Source organism: Staurois parvus, unplaced genomic scaffold (assembly GCF_062004578.1).
Source record: "Staurois parvus isolate SC_StPar_1 unplaced genomic scaffold, SC_StPar_1.0 ptg003535l, whole genome shotgun sequence".
Lineage (NCBI taxonomy): Eukaryota > Metazoa > Chordata > Amphibia > Anura > Ranidae > Staurois > Staurois parvus.
Window position 1 is genome coordinate 442 of NW_028321331.1, and position 18,044 is coordinate 18,485.

An 18,044-nucleotide genomic window follows, 5' to 3' on the forward strand; every position below is an offset into this window, starting at 1 on the left:
GTCAGTGGGAAGAATGTCCCTTACATTGGGGGTCAGTGGGAAGAATGTCCCTTACATTGGGGGTCAGTGGGAAGAATGTCCCTTACATTGGGGGTCAGTGGGAAGAACGTCCCTCACATTGGGGGTCAGTGGGAAGAATGTCCCTTACATTGGGGGTCAGTGGGAAGAATGTCCCTTACATTGGGGGTCAGTGGGAAGAATGTCCCTTACATTGGGGGTCAGTGGGAAGAATGTCCCTTACATTGGGGGTCAGTGGGAAGAATGTCCCTTACATTGGGGGGTCAGTGGGAAGAATGTCCCTTACATTGGTGATCAGTGGGAAGAATGTCCCTTACATTGGGGGGGGGGTCAGTGGGAAGAATGTCCCTTACATTGGGGGTCAGTGGGAAGAATGTCCCTTACATTGGGGGTCAGTGGGAAGAATGTCCCTTACATTGGTGATCAGTGGGAAGAATGTCCTTACATTGGTGGTCAGTGGGAAGAATGTCCCTTACATTGGTGATCAGTGGGAAGAATGTCCCTTACATTGGGGGTCAGTGGGAAGAATGTCCCTTACATTGGGGGGGTCAGTGGGAAGAATGTCCCTTACATTGGGGGGGTCAGTGGGAAGAATGTCCCTTACATTGGGGGTCAGTGGGAAGAATGTCCCTTACATTGGGGGGTCAGTGGGAAGAATGTCCCTTACATTGGGGGGTCAGTGGGAAGAATGTCCCTTACATTGGGGGTCAGTGGGAAGAATGTCCCTTACATTGGGGGGTCAGTGGGAAGAATGTCCCTTACATTGGGGGTCAGTGGGAAGAATGTCCCTTACATTGGGGGTCAGTGGGAAGAATGTCCCTTACATTGGGGGGTCAGTGGGAAGAATGTCCCTTACATTGGGGGTCAGTGGGAAGAATGTCCCTTACATTGGGGGTCAGTGGGAAGAATGTCCCTTACATTGGGGGTCAGTGGGAAGAACGTCCCTTACATTGGGGGGGTCAGTGGGAAGAATGTCCCTTACATTGGGGGGGTCAGTGGGAAGAATGTCCCTTACATTGGGGGGGTCAGTGGGAAGAATGTCCCTTACATTGGCGATCAGTGGGAAGAATGTCCCTTACATTGGGGGGGTCGGTGGGAAGAATGTCCTTACATTGGGGGGGTCGGTGGGAAGAATGTCCCTTACATTGGTGGTCAGTGGGAAGAATGTTCCTTACATTGGGGGTCGGTGGGAAGAATGTCCCTTACATTGGGGGTCGGTGGGAAGAATGTCCCTTACATTGGGGGGGTCAGTTGGAAGAATGTCCCTTACATTGGGGGTCAGTGGGAAGAATGTCCCTTACATTGGTGGTCAGTGGGAAGAATGTCCCTCACATTGGAGGTCAGTGGGAAGAATGTCCCTTACATTGGGGGTCAGTGGGAAGAATGTCCCTTACATTGGGGGTCAGTGGGAAGAATGTCCCTTACATTGGGGGTCAGTGGGAAGAATGTCCCTTACATTGGTGGTCAGTGGGAAGGATGTCCCTTACATTGGTGGTCAGTGGGAAGAATGTCCCTTACATTGGAGGTCAGTGGGAAGGATGTCCCTTACATTGGAGGTCAGTGGGAAGAATGTCCCTTACATTGGAGGTCAGTGGGAAGAACGTCCCTTACATTGGAGGTCAGTGGGAAGAATGTCCCTTACATTGGGGTCAGTGGGAAGTCGGGGTCACAGTGGGGGAGCGCACACAATACGTGGATGGCAGTGTCGGGTATGCTGGGATTTGGGGTGACAGGTGCTCTTCTTTCTCTGACAGGTTCTGGGAATTGAGGTGGACACGGTAAATTCTGTCCAGTTCTCCAACCACACAGGTGAGTTTCCCATTGTCCCCCCTCTGAATGCTCTCTGTGGTCCCCATACCCCCTCACTGATCCCTCCTCTGCTCCCCTTTGCAGGGTACACACATTGGAAGGGTCAGGTGCTGAATGCTGAAGAGCTGCAGGAACTCTACGAGGGGCTCAAACTGAATGGAGTCACCCAGTATGACTACGTCCTGACAGGTGAGCCACCATTGAGGGCCATGTCCCCGGGCGCCGAGGGCGATCCCCCCCGTAGAGCGTGTGGCGCCGAGGGCGATCCCCCCCGTAGAGCGTGTGGCGCCGAGGGCGATCCCCCCCGTAGAGCGTGTGGCGCCGAGGGCGATCCCATAGGGTGTTTTCAGCATTGTGAGCAATCTTTCGGAGGGTCTCGAGTACTGCGGGGTGGTGGCTCCGGGGTGCTGAGTTGGCTGACAGTTTTCTCTCTTCCAGGGTACATGAGGGACTCTTCCTTCTTGGCCAGGACTGTGGATATTGTTCAGGAACTGAAGAAACAAAACCCCAATCTGATATACGGTGAGATCCGGGAAGAGATGCCCCATTATGGGCGCTGTAATAGTGTTCTCCTGGGTGTGACATTGAGGGAATGGCGGGGTGTGGTGCTGGGTGTATGGGGAGGGGTGGGGTGTGGCATTGGGTGTACTGGGAGGGACAGGGTGTGGCGTTGGGTGTACTAGGAGGGACAGGGTGTGGCGTTGGGTGTACTGGGAGGGGCGGGGTGTGGCTGTATCGGAACTGACCCAGACTGCGCTTGAATACTTCCGCTAGACTCCCGCTTCCCCGTCCGATCACTGACCGCAGACACCGCCGCTGACCGCACAAGACTAGACGACACCAGACTTGAAGGAAACCAGGAAGTAGACTAACCCCCCCTCCCTGCATAATGACACGGGGCGGGGCAATCCCCCCTCCCTGCATAATGACACGGGGCGGGGCAATCCCCCCTCCCTGCCTAATGACACGGGGCGGGGCAATCCCCCCTCCCTGCCTAATGACACGGGGCGGGGCAATCCCCCCTCCCTGCCTAATGACACGGGGCGGGGCAATCCCCCCTCCCTGCCTAATGACACGGGGCGGGGCAATCCCCCCTCCCTGCCTAATGACACGGGGCGGGGCAATCCCCCCTCCCTGCCTAATGACACGGGGCGGGGCAATCCCCCCTCCCTGCCTAATGACACGGGGCGGGGCAATCCCCCCTCCCTGCCTAATGACACGGGGCGGGGCAATCCCCCCTCCCTGCCTAATGACACGGGGCGGGGCAATCCCCCCTCCCTGCCTAATGACACGGGGCGGGGCAATCCCCCCTCCCTGCCTAATGACACGGGGCGGGGCAATCCCCCCTCCCTGCCTAATGACACGGGGCGGGGCAATCCCCCCTCCCTGCCTAATGACACGGGGCAATCCCCCCTCCCTGCCTAATGACACGGGGCAATCCCCCCTCCCTGCCTAATGACACGGGGCAATCCCCCCTCCCTGCCTAATGACACGGGCCAATCCCCCCTCCCTGCCTAATGACACGGGGCAATCCCCCCTCCCTGCCTAATGACACGGGCCAATCCCCCCTCCCTGCCTAATGACACGGGGCAATCCCCCCTCCCTGCCTAATGACACGGGGCAATCCCCCCTCCCTGCCTAATGACACGGGGCGGGGCAATCCCCCCTCCCTGCCTAATGACACGGGGCGGGGCAATCCCTCTCCCGCATAATGACACGGGGCGGGGCAATCCCTCTCCCGCATAATGACACAGGGCGGGGCCATCCCCCCTCCCTGCCTAATGGGGCTGGGCAATCCCCCCTCCCTGCCTAATGACGCGGGGCGGGGTAATCCCTCTCCCGCATAATGACACAGGGCGGGGCCATCCCCCCTCCCTGCCTAATGGGGCGGGGCAATCCCCCCTCCCTGCCTAATGACGCGGGGCGGGGTAATCCCTCTCCCGCATAATGACACAGGGCGGGGCCATCCCCCCTCCCTGCATAATGACACGGGGCGGGGCAATCTACATTTATTAACGAGACACACCAGCAGACAGTCCCATCAGGAGGGAGGGCTGCTGGAGACACCCCCACTAATCCAATACACAAACACATACATCCCATAATAGTTTGCTCCCCAGCAAGACACACAATAGAACAATGGGATGCACCACATGACACCAAACAATCCACAACGCCCCCACCCCAATATTAGGACAGATCACCCTGTACCCCTAACAGGCACAGGGGGACTTACACATAATAGGGATATGGGGAGCTGAGCCAGGGGTCTCCTCACCTCTCCAAAGGGGGCTGTGTTCCATGGGCCCCCCACCCAAAATCACTCCCGTCACAGTGGCGTTGGGTGTATGGGATGGGGCGTGGCGTTGGGTGTATGGGGAGGGGTGGGGGTGTATGGGCGGGATGTGGCGTTGGGTGTATGGGGGAAGGGCTTGGCATTGGGTGTATAGGGAGGGGCGTTGGGTGTATGAGGCGGGGTGTGGCGTTGGGTGTATATGGAAGGGCGGGGTGTGGCTTGAGGGGGGAGACAGTTTGAGCACATGTAAGGACGGGTTGGGGGGGGTCAGATTTTAGTCCGGCTGTGGAATAAATCTTGTGTCTCTTCCCCCCGCAGTGTGCGATCCGGTCCTGGGAGATAAGTGGAATGGAGAGGGATCTATGGTAGGGACCCAACTTTACACAGCCCCCCCCCCCCCATATTCGGACCCCTTCCCCCAGCAGTGTGTGACCCCCCCCATATTCGGACCCCCACCACCCAGTCTTTTTCCTTACTCCCACCCTCTATGTTCTGTTGGTTGAACTACATGAAGGTACATTTTCAGTCTCTCTAACCATGTGACTTCCTGTCTCCTCAGTATGTCCCGGAGGAACTGCTCCCCGTCTACAAAGATCTGGTTGTCCCGGTTGCAGATATCATTACCCCCAACCAGTTTGAGGCAGAGTAAGTGAGATGTGCGGATTGGCCTTCTGGGCTCACATGGCGGGGCGTGGGTGGGGACCTGGGGTCACATGGTGGGGCGTGGGTGGGGACCTGGGGTCACATGGCGGGGCGTGGGTGGGGACCTGGGGTCACATGGCAGAGTTCTGCGTGGGTGGGGACCTGAGATCCCATGGCAGAGTCTGGGGGGTGGGGACCTGAGATCCCATGGCAGAGTTCTGCGTGGGTAGGGACCTGAGATCCCATGGCAGAGTTCTGTGGGGGTGGGGACCTGAGATCCCATGGCAGAGTTCTGTGTGGGTGGGGACCTGAGATCCCATGGCAGAGTCTGGGGGGTGGGGACCTGAGATCCCATGGCAGAGTTCTGCGTGGGTGGGGACCTGAGATCCCATGGCAGAGTTCTGTGTGGGTGGGGACCTGAGATCCCATGGCAGAGTTCTGTGGGGGTGGGGACCTGAGATCCCATGGCAGAGTTCTGTGTGGGTGGGGACCTGAGATCCCATGGCAGAGTCTGGGGGGTGGGAACCTGAGATCCCATGGCAGAGTTCTGCGTGGGTGGGGACCTGAGATCCCATGGCAGAGTTCTGCGTGGGTGGGGACCTGAGATCCCATGGCAGAGTTCTGCGTGGGTGGGGACCTGAGATCCCATGGCAGAGTTCTGCGTGGGTGGGGACCTGAGATCCCATGGCAGAGTTCTGCGTGGGTGGGGACCTGAGATCCCATGGCAGAGTTCTGCGTGGGTGGGGACCTGAGATCCCATGGCAGAGTTCTGCGTGGGTGGGTATCTTCTTCTGAGGGGAAGTACTGGGACTATCCTAGAGATTGAGGCGGTTCTCCCAGGGGACATGAACGTTTTACAGCTAACTCAGATATGGGATCAGGAGGAATTGTGTGTGTGTGTGGGGGGGGGAGGTGCGGGGAGGTGAGGTGTGTGTGGGGGGGGGGGGGAGGTGCGCGCGTGGTGGGTGTGCGCGGGGAGGTGAGGTGTGCGCGCGTGGCGGGGTCGGGAGGGGAGTTGTGCGTGGCAGAGGAGGGGGACCCTGTTGCTGTGATTCATGAGGTGGGGGGGTCCTGAAAGATCAGTACTCTAAGATTGGGGGTAGGAAGAAGAGGGCCACATTCATAGGAAGAGGGGGAGGGGGTCCTAGAAGAGGGCCACATTCATAGGAAGAGGGGGAGGGGGTCCTAGAAGAGGGCCTCATTCATAAGTTGGGGGTAGTAGGAAGGAGGGAGCACAGACTCATAGTGGGGGCCGTGGAAGAGTGGCACTGCTGGGATGGATGGATGGGGGGGGACTGAGGTGCCACGGGCCGGGTGTATGAAGACGGTCGATGTTTCCTCTGCAGGTTGCTGACCGGACAGAAGATTTGCACTCAGCAGGACGCTGTACGGGTGAGCAGTCTGTACCCCCCCCCTCTTATCTTTGGCCTAGATCTTACCTCCCCAATGTCCCCGGGTTTATTACTCCTCCATGTTCCCCTCCTCTCCCCCCATTATCTGTGGCCTAAGGTTTTTCTATGCCGTACGATCCTCACAGTCCCGTGTTTCCTCAGGTGATGGACATGTTGCACTCCTTGGGTCCCAACACGGTGGTCATCACCAGCTCGGAGCTCCCGGCCCCCGTGGACCCGACTATCTCATCACACTGGGGAGCCAGAGACGGGGTAAGGCACTCCTCCATGCTGATGTTCCAGCGGGGGGCGGCATCTCCAGCATAGCTGTGGATTTAGAGATGTGGCACCCCTCCCCATGAGTGTTCCCCCATAGAGTCTGTGGCGCCGGGGGCGCTCCCCCCTCGTAGTATGTACAGAAGAGGCCCCGTACCATGGGGCCCATGTCCTGAGAATGCCGTGGTCGGTGGCGGTGTCAGTGGTGGTGGCGGTGAGCCCGCGGTGTAGCCAGCTCCCTTCACGGAGATATTTCGGGGCTCCAGAAGAAGTGGTGGACTTGGTGATGATGTAGGAGGAGCTCGGAGAGGGTTGGGGGTCCGCCATGTGGCGTGGCGTTGCTGACCGTGGCAGTTTTGTCGTCTCTGGATGTTGCGTCGCCGTGCCGTCACGCTGTCCTCTCTCCTTCCTCTTGCAGTGGGGGAGGACGGACGGACGCACTCGTTGAGGATCTGCCTGGAGATACCACGCGTGGACGCCGTGTTTGTGGGCACCGGGGATCTCTTCGCCTCCATGCTGCTCGCCTGGACTCACCATCACCCCAACAACTTCAAGGTATCGTCCAATGGGGGGGCTCCCTATGGCGTTTATACACGCCCGGCACATACCCCCCCTCCTATGTCCGTGTCCTGGGTGGTGGACCTGAACAGGGGGCTCCCTATGGCGTTGATATACACGCCCGGCACATAGTAGTCTCCCCCCCTCCTATGTCCGTGTCCTGGGGTGGGGGTCCTGAACAGGGGGCTCCCTATGGCGTTGATATACACGCCCGGCACATAGTAGTCTCCCCCCCTCCTATGTCCGTGTCCTGGGGTGGGGGTCCTGCACAGGGGGCTCCCTATGGCGTTGATATACACGCCCGGCACATAGTAGTCTCCCCCCCCTCCTATGTCCGTGTCCTGGGGTGGGGGTCCTGCACAGGGGGCCTCCCCATGGTGTTGATATACACGCCCAGCACATAGTAGTCTCCCCCCCCCCCCTCCTATGTCCGTGTCCTGGGTGGGGGGCCTGCACAGGGGGCTCCCCATGGTGTTGATATACACGCCCAGCACATAGTAGTCTACCCCCCCCCCCTCCTATGTCCGTGTCCTGGGTGGGGGGCCTGCACGGGGGGCTCCCCATGGTGTTGATATACACGCCCGGCACATAGTAGTCCCGTCCCCCCCTCCTATGTCCGTGTCCTGGGGTGGGGGGCCTGCACGGGGGGCTCCCCATGGTCGGGTGACTAGGGTCCCATGTTCTGCAGAGTATCATGGAATGGTTGTGTTTGGTTGCAGTTGGCGTGTGAGAAGACGGTGTCAGCCATGCACCACGTCCTGCAGAGGACCATCAACAGCGCCCGCGGTGAGTCTGCGTGGTGGGAGGAGCTGTAGCTGATATGGGCGGGGCATATTTTTATGACCTATTTTTTGTAGGTTAAAGGCTTTTATTTTCATTCTGGTCCCCCCCGGACCCCTCTTCTGGGGTTTGGAGGGGGATAGGTGGGATGGGCCTCTGTCTGGGGTGGGATGGGCCTCTGTCTGGGGTGGGATGGGCCTCTGTCTGGGGTGGGATGGGCCTCTGTCTGGGGTGGGATGGGCCTCTGTCTGGGGTGGGATGGGCCTCTGTCTGGGGTGGGATGGGCCTCTGTCTGGGGTGGGATGGGCCTCTGCCCGTGCTCTGGGCTAGACTGGGCCTCTGTCTGAGGTGGGATGGCCTCTGCCTTCTCCCTGGGGTAGACTGGGCCTCTGTCTGGGGTGGGATGGGCCTCTGTCTGGGGTGGGATGGGCCTCTGTCTGGGGTGGGATGGGCCTCTGTCTGGGGTGGGATGGGCCTCTGTCTGGGGTGGATGGGCCTCTGTCTGGGGTAGACTGGGCCTCTGTCTGGGGTGGGATGGGCCTCTGTCTGGGGTGGGATGGGCCTCTGTCTGCTCCCTGGGTAGACTGGGCCTCTGTCTGGGGTGGGATGGGCCTCTGCCTTCTCCCTGGGGTAGACTGGGCCTCTGTCTGGGGTGGGATGGGCCTCTGTCTGGGGTGGGATGGGCCTCTGCCTGCTCCCTGGGGTAGACTGGGCCTCTGTCTGGGGTGGGATGGGCCTCTGCCTTCTCCCTGGGGTAGACTGGGCCTCTGTCTGGGGTGGGATGGGCCTCTGCCTGCTCCCTGGGGTAGACTGGGCCTCTGCCTGGGGTGGGATGGGCCTCTGTCTGCTCCCTGGGGTAGACTGGGCCTCTGTCTGGGGTGGGATGGGCCTCTGTCTGGGGTGGGATGGGCCTCTGCCTGCTCCCTGGGGTAGACTGGGCCTCTGCCTGGGGTGGGATGGGCCTCTGTCTGCTCCCTGGGGTGGGATGGGCCTCTGTCTGCTCCCTGGGGTGGGATGGGCCTCTGTCTGCTCCCTGGGGTAGACTGGGCCTCTGTCTGCTCCCTGGGGTAGACTGGGCCTCTGTCTGCTCCCTGGGGTAGACTGGGCCTCTGTCTGCTCCCTGGGGTAGACTGGGCCTCTGTCTGCTCCCTGGGGTAGACTGGGCCTCTGTCTGCTCCCTGGGGTAGACTGGGCCTCTGTCTGGGGTGGGATGGGCCTCTGTCTGGGGTGGGATGGGCCTCTGTCTGGGGTGGGATGGGCCTCTGTCTGGGGTGGGATGGGCCTCTGTCTAGGGTGGGATGGGCCTCTGTCTGGGGTGGGATGGGCCTCTGCCTGCTCCCTGGGGTAGACTGGGCCTCTGCCTGGGTGGGATGGGCCTCTGCCTGCTCCCTGGGGTGGACTGGGCGTCTATCTGGGGTGGGATGGGCCTCTGCCTGCACCCCGGGGGTGGGACAGTCATATGGTGTATGACAGGTAGTGATGGAGGCACCATATCTGTCCACGTATGAGATTTGTCATGTTTCACCCACCGGGGGACATACACACGTGGACTTTTGGATACTTGCTGTATTGGTGCCTGAGTGGGAGGAGCTTGCTTTCTTGTAATCGGATTGGTTTTCTCTTCGCAGCTCTCGCCGGCCCCGGGGCCCGACCTACATACGCCCAGCTGGAACTTAGGATGGTGCAGAGCAAAAAGGACATTGAGAACCCGGAGCTCGTGGTCACCGGCACTGTACTATAAAAGTCCTATCTAGGAAGGAAACAAACTTTGGGACCAACGTAGAGACTTCACACCCAACCCACTGAGTGACCTCCCCCCATCCTCACCCCCACCCCCGGGGTCCGCTACAGAGAATTTCAGCCTCCCGGAACGGAGAGGGACCTCCTCCCTCCCACAGCTGGAACTGACATTTGGAGCTCAGGGGTCCTTCTCCAGGTTTTATAAGGGGCTTCTAGTCCTACGTGCCATACACTCACCAGCAACCAGAGCGGGCCGGGTGGGATCACTGGAATGTGGTGACCCCCGGGGCGGGTGGACGGGCATTCGGGGGCCAACCCATGTGGTGCGGGAGGCCACCATCTTGAGCTCCGTTGGTTTTAGTTGCACATAATTCAGAGTTTATGGTAGAGATCACTATTTCAGACATTGACCAAGAATTGACCATGGTGTCATGGGCCGGACTCTTCTGTGACTCGTCCGTCTGCGTGAGGTTGTTTGCTGGTTCTTCGTCTTGTGTTTACGGCGTCTGTGACTTCCGCCGGTTAGTCCTGAACCGGTCCGGGCCGCCGGCCCTCCGCAGATCCTCCATCTTCATTTGTAGCTTGATTCAGGGATTCTTCTCCCCCCTCCTGCACTTTATTCTGCCCCTTCAGCAGGTCCAGCGCCCTCAGATCTTCAGTATTTTCTTACGGGAACGCACAAAGTCTTCATCTGTAAACCTTGCCAGTGCCAAAGACTCACCTGTACCACGCCGTGTGCCCCCCCCCCCCCATGTCTGCCGTGTCCTCGTACCCCACTATCCTGCAATGCATGTCAAGCCCCCCTAGACTGTCACCCTCCACACCGTGCCCTCCATCCAGCTCAAGGCTGAGGGGGGGATCCCATAGATGACCTCTGTTCAGGGCAGGTTGTTGGCACATAACCCCTCCCCTTGCCACCACCCTACCCCGAGCAGCAGGTGGCGCTAGAGAGCGCTGTACCTGTCAGCATTGGGCACCGGTGCTGTGGGAGGCATACCTCCTTTTTGGGGAATCTTTGCCCTTATGTAGAAGGGCAAGTAGGATGGTATGCCAGGGAGGCAGTAGACTTCTTGACCCCCCCCCGGCCCCCCGGTGTGCCTGCTGTTTATTTCAACTCCACTGTTGGCTTAAAAAGCATGTGGCAGTACAGACAGTTCTTATTTCAAATGTTGATAAATGTGGTCCAGGGTCTTCTCCGACACTCTCCTCCATGCCCTCTCCATGTAATATACGTCACCTGCCACCTAAAGACGATGGCCTCCTCTACCACCCCACACCCCTCCGTACAATACGTCCTCCACAGAAACCATTGGCCTCCACCACCCCACAACGCTTCATACAATGTCCGTCATCTTCCACCTACAGAAGACATTGACCTCCTCCACCACCCCACACCTCTTCGTACAATACGTCATCCACAGAAAACATTGGCCTCCACCACCCCACAACTCTTCATACAATGTCCGTCATCTTCCACCTACAGAAGACATTGACCTCCTCCACCACCCCACACCTCTTCGTACAATACGTCATCCACAGAAAACATTGGCCTCCACCACCCCATACCTCTCCATACAATGTCCATCATCTTCCACCTACAGAAGACATTGACCTCCTCCACCACCCCACACCCCTCTGTACGATACGTCATCTACAGAAACCATTGGCCTCCACCACCCCACATCTCTTCATACAATGTCCATCATCTTCCACCTACAGAAGACATTGACCTCCTCCACCACCCCACACCCCTCTGTACGATACGTCATCTACAGAAACCATTGGCCTCCACCACCCCACATCTCTTCATACAATGTCCATCATCTTCCACCTACAGAAGACATTTACCTCCTCCACCACCCCACACCCCTCTGTATGATACGTCATCTACAGAAACCATTGGCCTCCACCACCCCACAACTCTTCATACAATGTCTGTCATCTTCCACCTACAGAAGACATTGACCTCCTCCACCACCCCACACCTCTTCGTACAATACGTCATCCACAGAAAACATTGGCCTCCACCACCCCACATCTCTTCATACAATGTCCATCATCTTCCACCTACAGAAGACATTTACCTCCTCCACCACCCCACACCCCTCTGTATGATACGTCATCTACAGAAACCATTGGCCTCCACCACCCCACAACTCTTCATACAATGTCTGTCATCTTCCACCTACAGAAGACATTGACCTCCTCCACCACCCCACACCTCTTCGTACAATACGTCATCAACAGAAAACATTGGTCTCCTCCATCCCACACCTCTGTACAATGTCCATCATCTGCAGAAAACATTGACCTCCTCCACCCCACACCTCTTCATACATTGTCCATCTTCCACCTACAGAAAACATTGGCCTCCTCCACCCCACACCTCTTCATACAATGTCCATCATCTTCCACCTACAGAAGACATTGACCTCCTCCACCACCCCACACCTCTCCGTACAATATACGTCACCTTCCATCTACAGAAGACATTGACCTCCTCCCCCATCCCAATGCCTCTACATATGATATACATCATCTTTAATCAACAAAAGACATTGATCTCCTTACTCCTCCACCCCAAACCTCTCCACCAACCCCAACTCTGTACAATATAAGTCATCGTCAAACTTCAGAAGACATTGGCCTCCTCCACATTCCACACATCTCCTTACAATACACGCCATCTACAGAAGAGACTGACTTCCTCCACCATCTCATGCCTCTCTGTACAATATAAGTCACCTACCACCTAGAGAAGACATTGGTCGCCCTCACCAACCCACCCCTCTCTTTACAATATATGTCCCCTTCCACCTGTATAAGACATTGACCTCCACCACCACCCTATTCCTCTCCATGTGATATGTCACATTTCACCTAGAGAAGACACTGATCTTCCTGCTCCCCCACCCAACACCTCTCCATACAATATACGTCACCTTCCACCTGTAGAACACACTGGCCTCCTCCAATATCCCCACCTCTTATGATATACGTCGCCTTCTACCTACAGGAGACTCTGACTTTCTCCACCACTTCACGCCTCTACAATATACGTCACCTGCAAGCTACAGAAGATATTGGCTGTCCTCACCACCCCACACCTCTCTATACAGTAAAATTCACCTTCCACCTATAGTGTTCAGACTTACACCACCACCTCTCTATACAATATATGTCACCTTCCACTTGTAGAAGACATTGACCACCTCCACCACCTATGTCTCCATATGATATACATCACCTGTCACCTTCAAAAGACATTGATCTCCCTACTCCTCCACCCAACACCTCTCCATACAATATATGTCAACTTCCACCTACAGAAACTACTGGCTTCCTCCAACACCCCCACCTCTTATGATCACCTTTCACCTACAGAAGACATTGGTATTCACCACTCCACCACTCTACAATATGTCACCTACAGGAGACATTGGCCTCCTCCACCACCCCACACCTCTCCATACAATATAAATCATCTTTAACCTACAGAAGACAATGGCCTCCTCCCCCCAGCCTACACCTTTCTGTACAGTATGCTTCACTTTCCATCTGCATGAAGACAATGGCCTCCTCCACCACCCCACACTTCTCTGTAGAGTATGCTTCACTTTCCATCTATACAAGACAATGGCCTCCTCCACCACCCTCCACCTCTCTGCACAATATGCTTCACTTTCCATCTACATGAAGACAATGGCCTCCTCCACCACCCCACACCTCTCTGTACACTATGCTTCACTTTCCATCTACATGAAGACAATGGCCTCCTCCACCACCCCACACCTCTCTGTACACTATGCTTCACTTTCCATCTACAGAAGACAATGGCCTCCTCCGCCACCCCACACCTCTCTGCACAATATGCTTCACTTTCCATCTACAGAAGACAATGGCCTCCTCCACCACCCCACACCTCTCTGCACAATATGCTTCACTTTCCATCTATACAAGACAATGGCCTCCTCCACCACCTTTGTCTCCATATGATATACATCACCTGTCACCTTCAAAAGACATCGATCTCCCTACTCCTCCACCCAACACCTCTCCATACAATATATGTCAACTTCCACCTACAGAAACTACTGGCCTCCTCCAACACCCCCACCTCGTATGATATACATCACCTTTCACCTACAGAAGACATTGGTGTTCACCACCCCACCACTCTACAATATGTAACCTACAGGAGACATTGGCCTCCTCCGCCACCCCACACCTCTCCATACAATATAAATCATCTTTAACCTACAGAAGACAATGGCCTCCTCCCCCCAGCCCACACTTCTCTGTACAATATGCTTCACTTTCCATCTACAGAAGACATTGGCCTCCTCCACCACCCCACACCTCTCTGTACAGTATGCTTCACTTTCCATCTATACAAGACAATGGCCTCCTCCACCACCCCACACTTCTCTGTACAGTATGCTTCACTTTCCATCTACAGAAGACAATGGCCTCCTCCACCACCCCACACCTCTCTGTACACTATGCTTCACTTTCCATCTACAGAAGACAATGGCCTCCTCCACCACCCCACACCTCTCTGTACAGTATGCTTCACTTTCCATCTATACAAGACAATGGCCTCCTCCACCACCCCACACCTCTCTGTACACTATGCTTCACTTTCCATCTATACAAGTCAATGGCCTCCTCCACCACCCCACACCTCTCTGCACAATATGCTTCACTTTCCATCTATACAAGTCAATGGCCTCCATAAAATGTCACCTACAGAAAACATTGGCCTCCACCACCACCTCACACTTCTCCTGATGTGTCTGCAATGTGCCTTTAACTTGATCCTCACCCCAATCCTCCACTCCCTCCCTCCAGTCTGGTGATACTTATTGAGATTTGTCTACGTCTAGTAGAGTGAACTGTGCTTACGAGTGTTTCGTCTTTCCTTGAATGTCCGAGCACTTCTGTTTACTTGATAATTGTCCGGCGTACAACCTGTCACTGACTTGGATCAATAAATGGCCCCATGGGCATAAATGAGCAAGCAACCGACTCTTATTCCTTTCTTCTGATCGTGTATTACCCGATGGGAGAGGATCAGTCCACACACACGATATATGGAGGAGATTCCCTGGTACGGTCTTCAGGTGGACGTGCTTCCTATCATCTCAACGTGTGATACTCATTAGCTGGCGCCATCTTTGGTCTGGAAAGTATGTCCTAACAGGGAACCTAAAATGGCAATAATGGCCATCACTCCGGGGGTAAAGGGACTCAAACCTTCACTGAGATCCTAGTTGTGATAACTTACCTTTAATAATTGGAAACCTAAAAACCACCAACCTTTATGATCTTCTTTCATAAACTGACATGACGTGGGCCATAGTGTCTCCAAAACGTTGGTGGGTTCCCGACTTCTTTTTCCTCAAGTTATGTTATTACAAATAGGACCTCGGTGGAGATTTGAGGACTTTTACTCCTGGTGTGATGGCCGTTTCCGATTTTCATAGAATGGGGTCGCATCTAGAGTAGTCCGTACCCTTTGCTGCCTATGGGTTTCCCATCTAGGGTTATTCTTCTAGGTCAGGGGTCTCCAAACTGTTGTCCTACAGCTGTTGAAGTTCTACAAGTCCCATCATGCCTCTGGGAGTCTTGCCTGTGGCTGCCAGTCTTGCAAGGCCCCATGGGACTTGCAGTTCTTCAACACCTGAAGGGCCATGGTTTGGAGACCCCTGTTCTAGGTGATCCACTTTGCTGTCTGTTGGATCCCTTGAGTGTACCATGTGGAGGAATATCTGCAGATGCGAGCCCAAAGACAAGTGTAGTGCCTACAAGATCCTCTGCAGATGTGATCCCACAGACATAAAAGTGGACCACCTAGCACACGGTTGTCAAACTGCAGCCCTCCAGCTGGTGCCAAACTACAAATCACATGAGGCATTGCAAGATTGCCAGTTACAAGCATGACTCCCATAGGAAGGCATGATGGGACTTGTAGTTTTGCAACAGCTGGGGGGCCATCAGTTTGACACCCTTGACCTAGAACAGGGGTCTCCAAACTATGGCCCTCCCAGGTGTCCCATGAGGCCTTGCAAGACTCTGACAGGCAAGACTCCCAGAAGCAGAGGTATGATGGGACCTCAACAGCTGGAGGGCCACAGATTGACACCTCTGACCTAGAATATCCAAAACTACAAGTTCCATCATGCTTCTCCCTTTGGGAGTCATGCTTGTAACTGTCATCTGCAGAGGATCTTGTAGGCACTACACTTGACTTTGGGCTCACATCTGCAGATATTCCTCCACGTGGTACACTCATGGGATCCAACAGACAGCAACGTGGATCACCTAGAACAGGGGTCTCCAAACTATGACCCTTCAGGTGTTGAGGAACTGAAAGTCCCATTAGGCATTGCAAGAATGACAGTTACAAGCATGACTCTCAAAGGAAGAGGCATGGTGGGACTTGTAGTTTCACAACAGCTGGAGGGCCGTCAGTTTGACACCCCTGACCTTGAACAGGGGTCTCCAAACTATGGCCCTCCAGGTGTTGAGGAACTGCAAGTTCCATGAGGCCTTGCAAGACTGACATCCACAGGCAAGACTCCCAGAGGCATGATGGGACTTGTAGTACTTCAACAGCTGGAGGGCAACAGTTTGACACCCCTGACCTAGAATATCCACTTCTGGACTGCCCACTCCAGTTTTAGGGGCCCCCTGCACTGGACTACATACAGTTGTGTTCAGAATAATATCCGTGTGATGATAAAAGTGAGTAAAGCTGCAAATCCTTCTAATCCTTTTCTTTCCATCCACACAAATGCATTGGGAACACGACACATTCTATTCCAAATCACAACATGAAGAAAAATACATCAAATTTGTGTTGTTCCTCTAAAAAAATGGAAGAAAAGTGAATATTAGACGGTTCAAAAAAATGGCCGTGTTTGTATTCTTCTTTACAAACTCCAACATTCACTATATAAACTGAGAAATGTTTGAAGATTTTGCTTTCCTTTGAATGACTTCATGAATATTTGGTTGTAGTCGCACTGTTTCTGAGAACTGCTGTACATCTGTGTTGCATGGAGTCCCCCAACTTCTGGCCCCTGTGATCAGGTATTCCAGCCCAGGATGATTGGACCACATTCCACAGTTCTTCTCTATTTCTTGGTTTGGCCTCAGAAACGGCATTTTTGATGTCACCCCACAAGTTTTCTATTGGATGAAGATCCGGGGATTGGGCTGGCCACTCCATAACGTCCATCTTGTTGGTCTGGAACCAAGATGTTGCACGTTTACTGGTGTGTTTGGGGTCGTTGTCTTGTTGGAACCCCCATTTCAAGGGCATTTCCTCTTCAGCATAAGGCAGCATGACCTCTTCAAGTATTCTGATGGATTCAAACTGATCCATGATCCCTGGTATGCGATAAATAGGCCCAACACCGTAGTATGAGAAACATCCCCATATCATGATGCTTGCACCACCATGCTTCACAGTCTTCACGGTGTCCTGTGGCTTGAATTCAGTGTTTGGGGGTCGTCTGACAAACTGTCTCCGCCCACTAGACCCAAAAAGAACAATCTTACTTTCATCAGTCCACAAAATGTTGCGCCATTTCTCTTTAGGCCGGTCAATGTGCTCTTTGGCAGATTGTAACCTCTTCAGCACGTCTTTTTCCCAACAGTGGGACTTTGCGGGGACTTCTTGCAGATAGCTTGGCTTCACATCGGCGTCTTCTAATTGTAACAGTCCTCACAGGGAACGTCACACCTTCTTTCATCTTCCTGGAGCTGATTGTTGGCTGAGTCCTCACAGGGAACGTCACACCTTCTTTCATCTTCCTGGAGCTGATTGTTGGCTGAGTCCTCACAGGGAACGTCACACCTTCTTTCATCTTCCTGGAGCTGATTGTTGGCTGAGTCCTCACAGGGAACGTCACACCTTCTTTCATCTTCCTGGGGCCGATTGTTGGCTGAGTCCTCACAGGGAACGTCACACCTTCTTTCATCTTCCTGGAGCTGATTGTTGGCTGAGTCCTCACAGGGAACGTCACACCTTCTTTCATCTTCCTGGAGCTGATTGTTGGCTGAGTCCGCCCCATTTTGGCTGTTCTTCTATCCATTCCAATGGTAGTTTTTCGCTTTCTTCCGTCTTTCAGGTTTTAGTTGCCATTTTAAAGCATTTGCCATCATTTTAGCTGAGCAGCCGATCATTTTCTGCACTTCTTTATATGTTTTCCCCTCCAATCAACTTTTTAATCAAGGTACGCTGTTCTTCTGAACAATGTCTGGAACGACCCATTTTCCTCAGAATTTCAGAGAGAAATGCACTGTAACCAGCATGTCCAACATTTGCTGCCTTCCTTCCTTAAATAAGGGCAATAATTGCCACCTGTTTATCAAAGAATGAATGACGTCACTAATAGAACTCCACACTGCGATTATTGTGAACACGCCCCTTTCAATGAGTGATTCAATGACAGAATCAGCAGCATGCATGTCATGACTGTCGGGTCTGTTGGATTTCTATGACTCTACTACACCTGCTAGGAAAT

The 18,044-nt window shown here is 54.7% G+C and overlaps 1 protein-coding gene and 2 pseudogenes across 1 annotated transcript; all 3 read left to right on the plus strand.

Moving 5' to 3' along the window:
• Nucleotides 1-1,772: 1,772 nt before the first annotated feature.
• LOC149427735 (pyridoxal kinase-like) lies at nucleotides 1,773-12,310 on the plus strand (the record flags this gene model as incomplete). The annotated part of the gene is given in 11 exon segments (XM_089667719.1): nucleotides 1,773-1,827; nucleotides 1,912-2,016; nucleotides 2,266-2,349; nucleotides 4,442-4,488; nucleotides 4,683-4,768; nucleotides 6,112-6,157; nucleotides 6,319-6,382; nucleotides 6,385-6,429; nucleotides 6,851-6,987; nucleotides 7,710-7,776; nucleotides 9,399-12,310. Coding segments are annotated over 11 exon segments (849 nt in total), but the record flags the coding sequence as incomplete, so codon positions are not given.
• LOC149427736 (uncharacterized) lies at nucleotides 10,970-12,310 on the plus strand (annotated as a pseudogene).
• A 328-nt stretch (nucleotides 12,311-12,638) lies between these two features.
• LOC149427737 (uncharacterized) lies at nucleotides 12,639-14,530 on the plus strand (annotated as a pseudogene).
• Nucleotides 14,531-18,044: the final 3,514 nt, after the last annotated feature.